The 16760-nt window shown below is 44.8% G+C and overlaps 4 protein-coding genes across 4 annotated transcripts; 2 read left to right on the top strand and 2 right to left on the bottom strand.

Annotated features, from left to right (window-relative positions):
- Window positions 1–866: 866 nt before the first annotated feature.
- On the bottom strand, window positions 867–1223 carry PtA15_8A120 (uncharacterized protein; the record flags this gene model as incomplete). Its single annotated transcript, XM_053171519.1, has 1 exon — window positions 867–1223. One exon carries the CDS (start codon window positions 1221–1223, stop codon window positions 867–869), a length of 357 nt encoding a protein of 118 aa, XP_053022774.1.
- Window positions 1224–2412: 1189 nt separating this feature from the next.
- On the bottom strand, window positions 2413–2998 carry PtA15_8A119 (uncharacterized protein; the record flags this gene model as incomplete). Its single annotated transcript, XM_053171517.1, has 2 exons — window positions 2413–2469; window positions 2549–2998. 2 exons carry the CDS (start codon window positions 2996–2998, stop codon window positions 2413–2415), a joined length of 507 nt encoding a protein of 168 aa, XP_053022773.1.
- Window positions 2999–3205: 207 nt separating this feature from the next.
- Window positions 3206–3406, top strand: PtA15_8A118 (uncharacterized protein; the record flags this gene model as incomplete). Its single annotated transcript, XM_053171516.1, has 1 exon — window positions 3206–3406. One exon carries the CDS (start codon window positions 3206–3208, stop codon window positions 3404–3406), a length of 201 nt encoding a protein of 66 aa, XP_053022772.1.
- A 5857-nt stretch (window positions 3407–9263) lies between these two features.
- On the top strand, window positions 9264–10321 carry PtA15_8A117 (uncharacterized protein; the record flags this gene model as incomplete). Its single annotated transcript, XM_053171515.1, has 6 exons — window positions 9264–9388; window positions 9495–9581; window positions 9680–9823; window positions 9910–9996; window positions 10101–10217; window positions 10306–10321. 6 exons carry the CDS (start codon window positions 9264–9266, stop codon window positions 10319–10321), a joined length of 576 nt encoding a protein of 191 aa, XP_053022771.1.
- Between the last annotated feature and the right edge of the window lie 6439 nt (window positions 10322–16760).

The raw sequence follows: 16760 nt of genomic DNA, 5'->3' as shown, positions 1-16760 counted from the left end.
CATAAATTTTACTTTGTCCAACTTTCTATTCGCACCATCTACTGCGCATTCTTCAATTTGATTCCCAAGTTATGCACTGGCTCGTTAGCTATCAGTCCTCATATATATAGGAGTCTCTGTTCAGCGGGTGACCGGCACGGCAAGGATTCCTCCCCGGCGAGCCTGAACGAACACGCTGTAACAGCTTTCCAAGAGGAACCAGTGTTAATGAGGGAAACAAAACTCATTTCAAAGTTGCGAATGTTTAATAATTGGTCAACCCGTGAGTGAAGTTGATTGGATTCTAGGGCCCTTGAGGCCTCGTTGGACCCGTCCATGAGAATCATTTCGGTGCATACCTGAGGAGCCCCTCAGAAGATTTCAGGTGATTGACTTCTCTTGATGGCGTCAAACATACTTACTCTTCCCAAAATTATATCTTATATTTACCAAAAGCTTGATAAATTCAGTAAGTGAAACTAGTTAGAACTAGTCCACATAGATAAATGCTGAGATGAGAGATGTGCTGCACATAAAAGGCCACAAAAATTAGTGCTCGAGTAGAGTTCAAATAAATTGAGCAGTTGGTGGATTAATCTCCTGAAGAAGCAAAGTGAGTAAATAGTCAGTTGGCTGAAAAGGTAAGAGGGAGCACGGTAGATAGAATAAAAAGTGGACCTGATGGTGGGGGACCATTGAAGCTGATTTTCCACACCAAGATGATGATGATGATGAGAAAAGGAAACGTTGCGGGCCAGGAAGATGATCGGGAGGATGAGGAGATTCGAACAGGATGATGGTTGAGGCCGGGTTGGTGGTCGTCGAGATCGAGATAGCGAGCGGCGGGATGGATCTGCTTGACGAGCAGAAGCAAGGCGCAAAGCATATCACGATCCGAGGGAGGCGGGGAGCGAAGTGAGGGGTTTTGGGAGACCGGTGAGGACGAAGACCTCGATGCACTTGGCCACTTGGATCGAGACTTGCGGGACTGCGGCCGCAATTGCCCCGGCCTTGATTGTCTCTTTGCTGAGGAGCGTGTCCGGCTGTCCTGGCTGGTCAACAGCAGAGTCTTGCGGTGGGCGACGACCCGAAGGATGAATCCGATGAGTAGTGGCGCGATGGAGGCCGGCTTGTCTGATCAGCTCGTCGAGGGCAGTGTTCGATCGTTCGGCGTGTGTTTGAGTCCTTGTGCCGGCGTCGATAGTGGTAATGGGGTGGATCCCCCGATGGGTCCGGCTCGCCATTTTGCAGAGAAACTCGGAGCTGGTCTGGGGAAAGACATCCGCCTAGTTACAGCCAGTGTCCCTTCGATCTGCTTGGCCGTTGAGCTCGTCGGAGGTGTTGACAAACAATGTCTCCGGCTCTGCGGCGTCGCGTGTCATCCGATAATATGCTCAGTCTGTGCTCGGCCGTCCCACATCCGACGATTCTGAATTGCAAAAGGCAAAAAATAATGAAGCTCAGTAGAGCTCAGTAGGCTGAAGTCAAATTGTGTTTTCAAGAACGCTTGGCCGGTACATTTGCGCAAGTCTGGTTGCATACATCCCGAACTTAACGCAAGTTCCTCCCGTGTTCGCCTCCCCAGGCTGAGCAAGGCTGAATATCTATGCACCTTTGTGATTGGGAAAACCAACTCGGAAGCTGGACAACCATTCCAAACACGGGCACAACAACAATGCCGCCCGGCGCATCGGGCTCGGGGAGAGCTTGTCCGGCATCTGAGCCCGGCGAATCCGGCGGGTTGCAATTGAAAAGCTGTCGGATGTATGTACACAAAGCCCTGTCGACACCCAACCCGGCCCAATATCGGATTGGGTAGAGCTGGATTTGCAGGCTCCGGGTGGCATCCTTAGTCGGAGCACAGTTTTTTTTTCTCTGCTTGGCTGTTTCCATCCATGTCATTGTAGCCACATCATCTTTGCTCCTCCTGGCTGCGGCAGAACCATCACTCCATTGTTAGCCACCACAGACCACCTCCTCTCCGAACACAATCCCTCGCACAGTAGTTCATTAGCTCTGTGCGCAGCTACTCGGCTGTTCAATTTGCTTGCTTAATGTAGAGAAATATGATACAATAGGAGACCCAAATAAGTTATAAATCGGCAGATTAAAAGTGAGGCCAACGGGAGAGTCAGTCGGACGCGAAGATGTATGGTAGATGGGGATACGAGTGGGCTTTGAGATTAGAGCCGTCACGGATGAGGGGAGGCAAGATAGGAAAGGATAAATATGGAGAGAAACAATACAATCGGGTTTGGGGTCTGTAAGTAGACTGTTTTTTTTTTTGGGTGAACAAGCGGGGAGGAAACTGGAGGCAGGAGATCGATGAAGAGTGAGTGTCCGGGGGAGGTGTGGATGTGGTTATGCGCTTCTTTTGGAGGGAGGAGGAAGGCGATTAGAAAGGATGGAGTCATGGGAGGCGATGGGTCAAGCTCAGTGGATGCGGCTACGGTTGGGGAGCTGCTGGTCGCTGGCTTCATCGGAGGTAGTCTGAGGGAAGAACGGAGAGTGGACAGTGGGCACGTGAGTGTGTGCAAAGCAGGATGTGGTTGAAGGGGAGGGTGCTTACGGGGGCGGCGGTGAGAAGGTGACGCCTGTGTAGAGTGGGCGGGTCGGAGGGGGGAGAGACGAGGAACTGGTTGGCGTCCTCTGCCGTCGAGCTGTCCTGGAACCGGCGGGGCTGGAAGGAGGTCTTGGGGGCCGCCTGGTAGCTGAGCAGCTTCCTGGCGTCGCCATTGATGACGCCCGATCCGGGCGGCGTGTTGGTCAGGAGGCCGGAGGACGAGGGCGTGTTGGCTTGCGAGGGGAATGTTGCGGGAGTGCTGTCGCCGGTCAACAGGTCCGGATCGAACGATCGCGCCCGCACGCGCTGGGATTCCCGCTCATGATGGCCGGCCGGCGCCTGGAGGCCGGACTTGGCATCGCTTGGCGCGGTCGGGGCGGCCGCCGAATACTCGACCAGGGCCGAGCCAAGGACTAGGAGGATAAAAGCCGAGAGCTGGATCTTGACGGGGTACATTTTGTGAGATGGGTTGGTAAATAGGTGTTTGCAGGGCGTTCTTTCTGGTTAAATTTAGCTGCAATGTTGTGGCAAATCTGGTGGGGGATATACTGGGGGTGGCTGGATCTGGGCTGAGCTTATATATCCTGGGTGGGTGCCCCTCGGCCCCACAGTCCTGCCGAGCGCTTCCCGACCAGCATGCAGGCTCGGTTGGCCCGGTGAGCGATGGCCTGCATCGGTGTTTGTCTTGGAGATGATCCGCCGATCTGCCCGGCAGCCACCCCAACCGGCGCTCCTCATTTCCTCCGGCCGATCCCTGCAGATCTCTGCAGTGCCACATCCCTCCATCCCATCCGAATCTGCAATTTGCCCAGCGTTGCCCGCAATCAGATCATCGATGTCGTCATGAGCCCTGATCTCATGTAGCCTTCCGGCGGGCACTGCGCCCGGCGACCGAGTCCGTTTTTTTTGTTCGGAGGAAGTCATTCCTCATGGAGACACATAGAAACACATCCATAGCCAAGGACAAATGTGGATACCCACCCTTGATCTAAGCCACATAGCACCCACAAGTATCTCACATGGAACAAATGGGAAACAGAAAGATCTGACAAGCTTTAGAACACTTTGAATGCAAATTTCAGCACTGATAATATCAAACAGGTCCAAGGAAGAGGTGGACAAAAGGTAAAAACTGAACAATTTTGGGCTCAATCTAAGAATAAAAACTGGCTGGATATTCCAAATGGTGTCGATAGGTATTGATTCAAATGTGCAGCGTCAGGAGATCTACTACCTTGATGATCATGTTCACAAGAGCCCAATTTTGTGTAACTTGTTTCGGATTTGAATTTTCCGAACAACAACACGTGATTTGAGTGAGAATCCTCCGTTAAATTTTCTGAAGAGCTTTTGGAATATCTGGTCCAATAGTGAGATTTTGCCCTGAACATATGAATGCAAGAGATATTCATGAAAGGGTTGAGACTGGAGAACAGCTCTGATCTGAGAGTGATGATGGGGTGTGAGGAATCTAACATGCCCTACAAAATGGCACAGTTCTTCCAAAGCATCTGATTGATGTCTGGCAGTTTTAATGGACTGGTTGTTAGACCAGATAGAGGTTCTTGAGGAGTAATGGTGAGCCAAATAGATGTATATGTTATCAATTTCTGATATATATCCAACACCAATGGCCAATAAGCTTGTCCTTTTTATATATTCTGGGTTGTTTTGATATTCCTCTGGGAAATTGTTGCTGTGATACTTCCTCATGAATTCAAAAAATTGGTGCAAAATTATCATTTCCTCAGACCCTTCTCCAGATGGGCCAATCTCAAAGGTTTTGAAAAAATTGTAAATAGATGTAATATTGCTCTCTCCCATTTCATTGGGTTCCTTTTTGACCCCGCTGATATAATGATCATCCAAGAAACTTCTGACTTCATTGATCTCTAATTCACCAGTCCATGGGTGTGGTTTATCTTTCTCTGCTCTTGCTGTTTGAAAGTATTGTTTGTAATCTTTGTATCCAAGAGAAAGAAGTGCATACTCAAATTCCTTTCTTTGCCCTTCCTCAAGTGCTTTTGAGTAGAGAAATGTGAGCAATTTTCCAAAATCAATTAGTACATTCAAGCAAATACATCCCTTCTAAATTGCTTTCACTAACCTTGAAATATATTCCAGAGAGGTGAGGAGTAGCTGTGGTTCCAAACAGTTCTTAAGGGATGCCAAGAATACTTGCTTTTTGAGGCAATTTCCATACTGTATACAAACTGGTCATGAAGATATTCAGCAGCATACATGATATGATTTGATTTTCCAAAAAACTGCCTCAATTCCTCAACAGTTATCAACTGATGCTTGTACATCAACTCAATGGTTTGGAATATTTTCATTTTCCATTGAAGCTTCTCCTGCTTGTTCATTCCAAACATTATATTTATTGGGAAAAAAGAAACATCTTTGAATGATGTGTGTGTTGCTTTTCCTGTTTCACGTTCCAATGAGTCTGAGATATGGCATAGTTTTTTCACAACTTGTGGCATATCCATCTCATCCACAAATTTATCATATTCTTTGTCTTCTTCATTTTTCCAGCCAAAGTTATCTTTGAGTAAAAGAACACGAACTCCTTTTGTATCATCCATGTTGGGAATGTTTCCAAAATTACAAGCATAGGAAGATTCCTCTAGGCTAAACATATTCACACTTTGAGGGAAAGGGAAATCAATTTGTCAGTGGAAAAAATCTCTCTATTCAAACACAAACCAATTATGAATTCATTATGATTCATACTTCTTTTTTTCAATATTGGTATTGCTCAATATCCTTCCATTGAGCATAAATTTGGGTATAAAATGTGGATAGTACATGGTAATGGCATATCCAACCCCCTGTAATTCTGAAGTTCGATCAATTGTCTTCCTGAAAAGAAGTTTGTCAAATTCCTTCAGTGTTCCTATAAGACTCTGTCCGTAAATTCTGGGAAGGTCTCTTTGATAAATTGGTGGCATGTGGTATATAGATTCCAGATCCTCCAGCAAACAAGTTGCCAAAGCTATACCACACTAATCAGCTTAAGTTTTAATGTTAGTACTGATAGAGTGAAAAATAAAAAATACCTTCCCTCCCTTTTACAGATCTTGGATCTTCCACATCTTTTGGAATTGAGGACAAATGGGGATGTCTTTAATTTTTGGTGGTTTTCTCCATTGATGCAGTTTTAAAGCTTACGATCTCTTGCTAGTCCAGTTTTTTTCTTGTACAGCTCTGGGATCTTGGCTAAGAAGTGTGGAGCATATTTATCTTCTTGCAAATTTTCTAATTGGGCTTCCATATCCCCAAAGGAAAATTCACCTCCAGTGCTCTTGAAGGTGGTTGCATAAGGATCTACAGACAAAAACACATTTTTCTCTGTGGCAGATTGTCCCCACCAAACAGAGTTGAAGAATCAGAATTTTTGAATTGGGTAAAAGCAGAAATATTGCACACCTGAACCAGGATGATGCATACATTGGATTGCTGAGAGACAGCATGTAACCAGAAATAAGTTAATTTTCATTATCAATAATCAGGTATAGTGACTTTCTCAAGGAAGGAAATTCAACTTGATAAAACTGGAGCTTGACAAGATTATCAGCCTCCTTTTATTTCCAAATCATTTTCCCCACTGGGAACCAAGGCCATATAATACGTTGTGAAATCATTTTGGTGTGACTTGCATCAGGTATTGTATTGCTGGGTGCTGAAACTGGATTTTTAACTCTAAATCAAAATCAAGTTTCACCAAAAATAAAAGTTGATTACTTTCAATGTGACTTGCACAGGAGTTTGAAATTTTGGTGCCTTGCTCCATAAAAAAAATTTCAATCAAAATTAAAGTAACCTGATTTAGGCTGTGTCTCACCATAATACGCCCGTGTCTGCAAAATGGGGACCCTAAGCCTAAGGTTACAGATGGACAATGTGTATGGCCATACATCAGAACCTTGAAACATTCCTATGTGGCTTGCAGGAAAGCCAATCTTTTCCTTGCCATTCTGTGATTTAGCAAATCTCTCATGGGAGATACTCAGAGGAGGGAATCATGCAAGCTTAACCAAGACTCTCTGGAGGATAGCCCCAGAGGGTCTCCTCATTTGGAGGCTTGCGCTTCGGGCAAGGGGCACCAGCCTGCCAACTCAGAAGGGAGGACTAACTAAGTTTGGGAATTATGGTGTTCAAAATTGCATATGCAATTTTTTAAATAAGAGTATACATAAAGCCAGTTTTGGCTTGGAACATGCAGTCAACCAATGGTGAAATGGTATGGTACATGTGTTGGTATTTTTTTTGAGTCCAATACACTGTATTGGTATTGAATCAAGTCATCAAACCAATACAATCCATGGTAATGTATTGCCAATACATTCTGATACAATACAACACAAGTGTATTGCTGTCAGGGGCCATTGGATTGAGCGCCAATTGCCCAGAAAAGGTGTTGATTTTTTAGATACACTACCACCGTATCATATGTTTTTTCCATACAGTACATGGTATTGAATTCTGATGTATCAAAAAAACAATTAGGGTGTTCAAAGTTGACTTCCATAAAATCATAAAATTCTAAGCTGAAAAAAATATGCACACCCAAACACTCAAATTAGAGCAACCTTTCTAAAATGGTACATACAAAATCATCATTTGAAAGTTTTATGATTTCATGATTTTATGTAAGGAAAATTTTATGATTTCAACTTTGAACACCTTAAATACTATACTGTGAGGATCCACCTACTATTTAGTTTGCTATATGGCTATGAAACTTACCCAAGAGGATAGTTTGCCGTGTGCTTGAATAGTAGAAAATAATTGTAGATTGTTTTTGTTTTTATAAGGTTCTCATGAATAAGATTTTTGATAGTTTGTTTGTACCAAGAATGAATTACTCAGATAGATGATAATATAAATGGTGAGGAAAAAAATAACAAGGAATATACCAATAGGGAAAAGAGAGAAAAGGAAGGGAACAACAACTTTGAGGAGTACAACATAAATGGGAAAACTTACACCACTCCAATGACACCATCCAATCTAGAACACGTCATCAGCTTATGCAGATCAAGTTTCCAGCCAAGTAATCCCAATTGCAGATCAATCATTAGCTAGACTAATTCATAAAAGCATAATGATCAATAAAACAAACCCATAATCCATGATAAATAAAACCGTTATTGTCACATATACGTTGTGGAACTCCCATGGTGCCAGGCGGTAGGCAGTGCTAGGAAGGGAAAGTGGTGATGAGCCTGCCTTCCTGTGAGGTCCTAGGATGAATGAGATCTGAGAAAAACCAGAGAAAGGGGGTTGAACAACAATGTCAGTGAGACTTGTTGGCGGGTTTTGGGGGTTGAGGATCTGCAAAGGGATGCTGAGGAGGATCTTGAGGGTTGATAAGGATCTGATGAGGTCATGAGGATAAGGATCTGAGAATCTTGATGGTGTATTTCGTGTATCAGAAGACTGCCATCCCTCCCCATCATCTGAGTTCAAACTTTGAAGACTCCAGGAAGTGAACATGTCACAGACATGTTCATCACATCCCTAACTAAAAACAAGCTCTGCACAACACAAACAAAACAAAACACACACAAAGAAAGATCAAACACATACATAGAAAAATGAGGAGAGTAACATAAGAGAATGGGTGCAATGGAAAGTGGAGTTGTAGCTGAACTGAAGCCACATCAAAAAGAACAGAGAGAAAGATCAATATCAATCACAAAATCTTGAGTCTTGAGCTTGAGATTTGAGACGTATAATCTTGAGGGCTTGATCTTGATAAATGGTCACTTGAATCTTGAGTCTTCATCTGGATCTTGAACCATGGACCGTCTGTACCATTTTGCTCACCACAATGGCTTATATTCAAAAAAAACTTGTGCAACCATAAATGATTGAGTTCACAGCCCTGCAGGGTCTGTGACAATTAGAGGTTGCATATTGTGGTTGTGGGTTGGCCCGCGGGTCGACCCAACACACCCGGGTCTGGGACAGAGAGTTGACCTGGATTAGTCAACCCAATCGGTGGCCCGTGGTCGCCCGTGGTGGGTGGGTTCAAGAATTTGTCAAGACGGCCGGTTATGGGGTGGGCCTTGGCATTTTAAAACTTAACCCAGCCCGCCCCGAGTCCCGGCCTGTCCCGGCCCATTTACCCATTGGGCGGGGCGGGGCGGGGCGGGTCGGCAAAGTTCCGACCCGACCCGGACCTGATCGGTTCCCCGGCGGGAAGTGCTACATACTGTACAGAAGTTCTCACAGGCTGAGACAGACCCTCATGGCAGGCGTCCCTCGAGCCAGCCATCATGGATCCCTCAATCATTCGCATCATGCGTGACAGCGGCCCCGAATAAAAGGGCGGTCTGCGACTTGCAAGAAAGAAGCCTTTGCGTATTTGAACGCTTGGATTCGTTATCTCTCGGTCCCGTGTATACAGGGCATGAAACATACCTCATATATTTTGGGAGCGATGGATTGACGTGCAGTATGTGCAATGGATATGTAGGAAACTCGCCGGTATACTTATAGACCGAGTCTCTCTTGCAGCAGAGCAAGGCTTCCGCGAATCAACCGTCATTGGAGCAACAGCAAGCTACATCCTCGTCCCTCGTTTTGCGCTCATATCCACTCGCCCAAATAACCAATCATAACAGTGTCCATAACACACCGCCTAAATCGTAATCAAGCGCACCCAACAGAATCTTTCGCTCATTCCCTCGACCACAAGGACGCCCGCAACATGATTTTCAATCCATGCGTCTCTCGGGTACTTTTCTTTGCTGCCACTGTTTACCGCAAAGTGCAAGCAAACTGTGCAGGGGTCTTGACAATTAGCGCTGTTGCGCCAGAGATTCCAGACATGAGGTCAGATATTTACAACTAGCATGACTGCTATCTGATTCGGTCCAAGAGAACGCAACGGACTGTTTATTGACCTGCTCGCTTCTATATGATCCTCTAATCTATACAGTCAACAGCATCAACCATACCATTCCCAAGTGGGAAACATTTCTTATTCGTTGGATTCGGCTGGCCTCTTAGAGCTGACTTCTACCACGTGAGTTATGTGAAGAGATTTGACCAAAAAATAACAACATATGTTAATTTGACCTCTACCTCCGGATCACTCCCGCCAATTCTCAATGAAACCTCTAGGCCCGGCTTTAAATGTGGTCCTATTACGAACTTCGTCAGCTCGAATGCCACCTCCAAGGCTGCCGCAAAAGAACCTAGCGCAAAAAATTCTGGCGGGAATGTACAAGCGAACCAGGATCCGGTGCAAAGCGTTGGAGCACAATTGTAAGACTTCTTCCTCTGCTGATTTGCTTCTAACCGCTGCTGTAAAGGATAGAGATAGACTGATTGGCAGAATCCAAATTCTTCAGACATTGCTCACACGAACCGGAAGACGTTGGAGTGGACTTGATGACGCCATGGCAAACGATCACATTCTATGGCTCGTTATTTTTCCAGTAAGTCCCATAGGCCGGCTATGAGGAGCATCCACGATCTCTTTAAGGAGGAGAAGCCCGGAAAGAATGCTCACCCATCCATGTTCTTTTCATCAATTATGTAGAATCGAGATGAAGAACGACAAATGCGCCAAACCTGCTGAACTTGTCCTGGATTATAGCCGATGTAGTTATAATGCATCCACCAACACTGGTCGACAGGGGTCCGCCATACCTTGCAGGTTGAGTCGCACTTCTTTTCACATTGCCTAGTTTCCTTCTCTCACAACTGCTGTCTTGACTTTGTTTTTTGCCACTCATGTTCTGCAGTTGGTCTACTACATAATCAACCGTATCGCCTCGAAAGAAGCGATTGTGGACACGGATGAATAGCCACCTTTCTTCTTGCAGATACAAATCACGAACAGGCCGATGCCCAATTGGAAAAGCGAGTTACTAACAATGGATATCTCCATTCCACATGGATTTTTCCGTCTCCATGGTAAAGCTTATTCACTCAGCATGAATATTAGCCCGTTAAAAATACATTCTTTATTGAGGCGGCATCAAGTGTTATCCGGAGTAGTTCAAGTGCTTATGTCCACTATCACTTATCCCACCATCTCTTTGAAACTGTCATGTTTTTCCTGTAAGCTAGGGCCTGCAATTTAATTGGAGAAAAATAACCAAATGAAAAAAGACCAAAATTATTGGAATCTGCTTGGTCTTAATTAATAGGGAGATTCAAAGTTGGCCAGGTGCAACTTGCATGCACTTTTTCAAGTTGGTGTTGAAGTTCATTTTTGAACACTGAATTGCAAAAGTGCATGCAAGCCACATTGTACTACACCCCCTAAGTGAATGTTTTTTTGAAAATTGGTGTTCAGAGCATCCTTACTGGTGGCAAATTTAGCTTGCAGCTAGCTAGTCAACCCCACAGCTAGATATTTTAGCCACTATGTAAATTTTTGGCACACTGGGATGAGCTAAGCCCAATATAAATTAGCATAAGCTCCAAATTCAGCTAACCCTTGCTACATCTAGCAACACTGGGCCAGTAAAATTTAAGCATTCCTATTGTATTGGTAAAATATTGATTTAAGCTGTGTTACCACTACCGTCACTAGTAACAGCAGTGCATTACCGTTAGTAAATTATTCTCCTTTTTTTGCAGGGGTGCCCTTACGTTATACAATCATTATTTATTCTGGCCTTGTTACTTGTTACTGGTAACAAAAAAAATCAGACATAATGGTGTTTTACCCCGATTGTTTTTCTACTTAAGACATGTCGCACAGAAAATAGGGGTAGCACTGGGATAAAACTGTAAGAATCAGGAGAACTAAGATTGTTTTATTTCCATAAGTTCCTTTTGTTGCAGGAATGACAAAGTGAAGTCAACAAAGTGAAAGAACAAAATGGTGCTCTTACCTAAGAGCAAGGGTGGTAGTCTGAAGACTTCTGTGAGGTGAATAGGATGAGGTGTGGAGGCAACAAGAGTGCGTCAATGAGTTTTTAAGAAAAAAGAGCCAAAGCGGCGGATGGAGAAATAAGGATGTTTTTGGTAATTTTAAGTTTTGGAGCGTAATGAAGATTAGGCAAGAAGAAGTGAAAAGATGAATTGTGTTTTTCTATTTTTAAGATTTTAGTTTAAGGTCTGTGGTGATGACGGGAATGAAGGTTTAAGAGCGTGTAGGTTTTGCTTGGATCTTTTGCAGGAGGAAAAGATTTGAAAATGAGGCTGGTATCAGCATTTGGGCTGGGCGAACAGGCTCTTTTATAGGCAAAGTTCACTGTACTAACAGGTTAGAGACCCGACGAGTCGGGCGTCCTTTCTCGCTGATGTATTCAGGGTTCAGGATGGGATTGCGCCGCAACTGACCAAGGGTCAGGGTTAGAGACTGAAACAACGCTGGCCAAGGCTGCGGTAAGTAAGGTATTTTGGTGTATTGTTAGTTTTTCGGGACAGGGCTGGTTTCATGGTTTTAGCAACAGCGCGAGTTTAACTCTTGATTTGGAAGCTTTCCGCACTTAGTTTCACAACCTGACAAAAACATACTACAGGATGTTGCCGCATGTTATAAGGTCTTGCAATATCCTAGTGCAAAGCAAAAAAAAAACCCTGTTACAATACGGAGCAGATTCAGAAAGGGTTTTTACTGCTAACAGTAACACCAATTGATTCAATAAAAGATTGGGCCCAATATTGTATTGAATTCTATTGACCCAGTTTTGTATGGCAACAATTAGCTCACAAGCTGGCTATCTACCCATGCATATCACACAGCTGACACACCAATACATTCAACTCACTCCTTGCTACTTTAGTTAGTGATAGCTGCAAGTGATAATGTGGTTTACAGAACTCCAGCAATGTTACTAGAATTTACCCTGAAAATCTCTGTGAAAAGGTCTTTCAGGGGAAAGATTATATCAATTGATTTACTTTGCCCACAGAGGGAAACTTGTTGCCCAGTTGACTTCACGTCACTTGATGTTGGGCCCACCTCTGTGTGGGACTCTTGGAATGGCCCAACTCAAAGAGGGTTGGGTTGGGTTGGGTTACTGATTTCATTGGGTTGGACTTGGGTTTGTTATAATTAATTCTGCTCTTATGCAGCCTGTCACCCAAAGACAATTGAGCTTGACCCTGGTAACATGACAAGCAATATAAACACATGTAAGACTTGATCCCAGGATATATGTCAAATGCTTAAACTTTGGTAACCTTACAGTGAATTGAGAACCAGATGCAACAGCGCACTTAGCTTAGTTGGTAAAAAGCATCACTCATGAAGTTTGAGGACATGGGTTCAAATCCCATAGTGCACAACTTACATTTTGGTTTCTGACATGGTAGAGAGAGTCTCCAGCTTATCAGCGCACCCTAACAGGTGGAAAAACATCTCAGATGACAGACCAGTGAAGTTGTAAAAGCTATGTTTGCACCCTGCACAGAGCAAGGGGGAGTGTTATAATTAATTCTGCTCTTATGCAGCCTGTCACCCAAGGACAACTGAGCTTGACCCTGGTAACATGACAAGCAAGGTAAACACATGTAAGACTTGATTGCAGGATATGTCACTGCAAGAAAAACTCTAGAAACTGCTTGCAGTTGAGATGCAAGAGCTCAAGGCAAGCTGTGCCTCATGCAAGAATCAAGCACTGGCCATGCACATTGTCTAATTTATGCAAGAGTGAGTCTATGCAAGAGTGAGTCTAAGGTACAAAAAACTAAGTGCAGGAGTTGATACCTGTGCAAATTCCCCTTTCATGTGCACATACCCCTTTCATGTGCATATATCCCTTTTGTATGCATTCACCCCTTTCATAATGTGTACATAGCCCTTTATGTGCACATACCCCTTTCATGCGTGTATATCCCTTTCATGTGCATGTATCCCTTTCACAATTTGTACATACCCCTTTCATCATGTGTTCATGACCCTTTCATGCTTGCATGTCCCCTTTGAGTTTTTTAGATCCCTTTTAATACCCCTTTTATCATTCAGGTTTACATACCCCTTTGATGTTTACATATCCCTTTCATGTGCAAATACCCCTTCTGCACAAACCCCTTTCATGCATAAATACCCCTTTCATGCATAAATACCCCTTTCATGCATAAATACCCCTTTCATGCATAAATACCCCTTTCATGCATAAATACCCCTTTCATGCATACATACCCCTTTCATGCATAAATACCCCTTTCATGCATACATACCCCTTTCATCATGTGTACATATCCCTCTTATGTGTTAATACACCTCCTCACATTCCCCTTTTCATGCATACATATTTATTTCATCTGTACATATCCCTTTCATGTGTACATACCCTTTTTATGTTATTCTGGCTGGATTCAATGGTGCATGGATTGTTTAATAAAAGAAAATAAAAGGGTGCTCAGGGGGATCCTCATTTGCCTCAGCCCACTGCATGAGCACTACAGCATGTTCAACATTGAGATGCTGAACAAGGTACACACTCAAGTTGCACCAGCACAGAATTTGGGTGCTTGACCCCAGCTTGAGCTGAAGCTTGGCTGAAGCTTGCTGCATCTCAACTGCAAGCAGTTTCTAGAGTTTTTCTTGCAGTGTGTGTCAAATGCGCAAACTTTGGTAACCGTACAGTGAATTGAGCACCAGATGCAACAGCGCACTTAGCTTACACCACCCGCAAGTGGGCGTGGTTTTCTCTGCAGCCACACCCAGTGGTTTTCCAGCGGAACTTGTGCGGCCCCCAGAACTTGAAACCCTCATTTGGGGTGATGATGCACAAAAATTGTCTGGGCCAGTCATCTAGCTGGTCAAATGAAGACCAGCCCAGCTTGATGACCGGCAAGCCGCGGGTCATCAGGACACACCAATGACTGTACAGCTAGCTGGTCATCAAGGTATGCATGCATCAATGACTGGTAAGATGGCTGGTCATCAAGGTATGCATGCCTTGATGACTGGTCAGATGGCTGGTCATCAGGGCACACCGTGTTAAGATCTGTTCAGTGGAGAGGAAGAGGGATTCTGGGTCCTATATGGTTGAATGCAGGATGAGGAAGAGGTGTCAGCGGCGGCGATACCAAGAAAACAGTCTTCTAGCTACGCAGGCTGCAGATTTAGAAGCTACTGATATAGCTCAAGGTGGATGAGCTTGGTTTCAGAGTATAGAATACCAGCAGAGTAACAAAAGAAATATATTTATGCACTGCTGCGGAGCCTGCGCTATGGCTCATAACACACAGCTTGATGACTGGATCTGGCCATTCATCAAAAAGGCAGACACTCAATGACCAGCCATCTAATCAAGGCATAGATACATCTTGATCACCCGCTAGCTGGCTGGTCATCAAGGTTTCCTTGATGACCGCCTGGCTCCGGTCATCAAGTTACATGCATACCTTGATGACCAGCCATCTGACCAGTCATCAAGGTTTACACCCAATGACCGGCCAACTGGCTGGCCATCAACATATGTACCTTGATGACTGGCAAGCTGGCTGGTCATCAAGGTATGGTTGTACCTTGACAACCCAACACAACCCAGCCGTTCATTGAGGTGTATGCCTTAATGGCGGGCCGGCTCTGGTCATTGATGATCAAGGTGTATGCCTTGACAACCAGCCAGCTCTGGTCATGAAGGTACCTGTATACCTCAACAACCAGCCAGCTGACCGGTCATTGAGGTACAAATTTTGATGGACAGCCAGCTGGCCGGTCATTGAGGTGTATGTATACCTCAATGGCTGGTCACATGGCTGGTCATCAAGGTACATGTATACCTTGATGACCAGCCATCCAAAAATTTAAGTTGTGCACTATGGGATTTGAACCCATGTCCTCAAACTTCATGAGTGATGCTTTTCACCAACTAACACTGCCCGCAAACAGGTGACAAAATCCAGATTTCGTCGCGCTGACAACATCCAAATTTTGCCCCAGGTTCGAACCCCAGTGCTGTCGTCACCTCCAAAAGGTCACCCCTGGCTTTTGTCAGCTGCCTTTTGAATCTCAATCATTGGCTCACATTGCTACCACCCTCAACACAACAATGCGTCACAAATCCCAAGAACCACAGCGGCATGAATCTCCACTATTGATGGCCGTTTGAACCAGTCCATTGATGACCAGTTGAACCAGTCATCACAAGGAATACACATCGTCTTGATGACCGGTCAAACCGGCCATCAAGAGGGGAACACTCAATGGCCGGTCAAACCAGTCACCAAGAGGAACACAATATCCTCTTGATGGCTGATTGCACCATTCATCAAGTGGAATACACATACTCTTGATGAATGGTGAAACCGGCCATCAAGAGGCAAGCACATCCCCTCCATGGCCGGCTTGACCCGACATTGAGAGGAATCCTTTTGATGGCCAATCAAAACGGTCATCAAGAGGAATACACATCCTCACAATGACCATTTTGACCAGTCATCATGAGGAGAAAACACCCTCTTGATGACTGGTCAACCTGGTCATCTTGATGACCAGCGGGTTGACCGGTCATCAAGGGTCATTGAGAGGAATACAATATACTCTTGATGACCTGTCAAACCAACCATCAAGAGGATGTTTTCTCCTCACAAACTGGGCATTGTGAGGTTTTTTATTCCTCTCAGTGACTGGTTTGATCTGCCATTGAGAGGATTCCTCTCGATGAACGGTTCAATTGGCCATCAAGAGGATTCCTCTTGATGACCAATTTGATTGGCCATTGAGAGGATTCCTCTTGATGTCCGGCCAAGCCAGCCATGGAGGGGGTGTTTTCCCCTCTTGATGGCCGGTTTGACCAGTAATTGAGGGGATGTGTATTCCTTGATGACCGGTTGTACTGGCCATTGAGAGGGTGTGTACTCCTCTCGCTGACTGCAGTACACACCAGCTGATGTATGACCAGTGGCGGTCTGAAATCCTGGCAGCCAAACGGGCCAATCCTGAGGATCTGGATCTCAATGCTACCAGTCCAGATCCTGAGAAGCTGATGAAATCCGTGGGTGACCTGTTGGAGGTGAAAAAATCCACAGCAGGTGACAACAGCACTGGGGCTCGACCTTGGGTTTGGATTTTGTCAGTGCAACAAAATCCGGATTTTGTCACCTGTTTGCAGGCAGTGTAAGCTAAGTGCGCTGTTGCATCTGGTGCTCAATTCACTGTACAGTTACCAAAGTTTGCACATTTGACATATATTCTGGGATCAAGTCTTACATGTGTTTACCTTGCTTGTCATGTTACCAGGGTCAAGCTCAGTTGTCCTTGGGTGACAGGCTGCATAAGAGCAGA

Source organism: Puccinia triticina, chromosome 8A (assembly GCF_026914185.1).
Source record: "Puccinia triticina chromosome 8A, complete sequence".
NCBI classification, from domain to species: domain Eukaryota; kingdom Fungi; phylum Basidiomycota; class Pucciniomycetes; order Pucciniales; family Pucciniaceae; genus Puccinia; species Puccinia triticina.
Note: the sequence above shows the minus strand (reverse complement) of the source record. Positions and strands in the feature narration are given on the sequence as shown.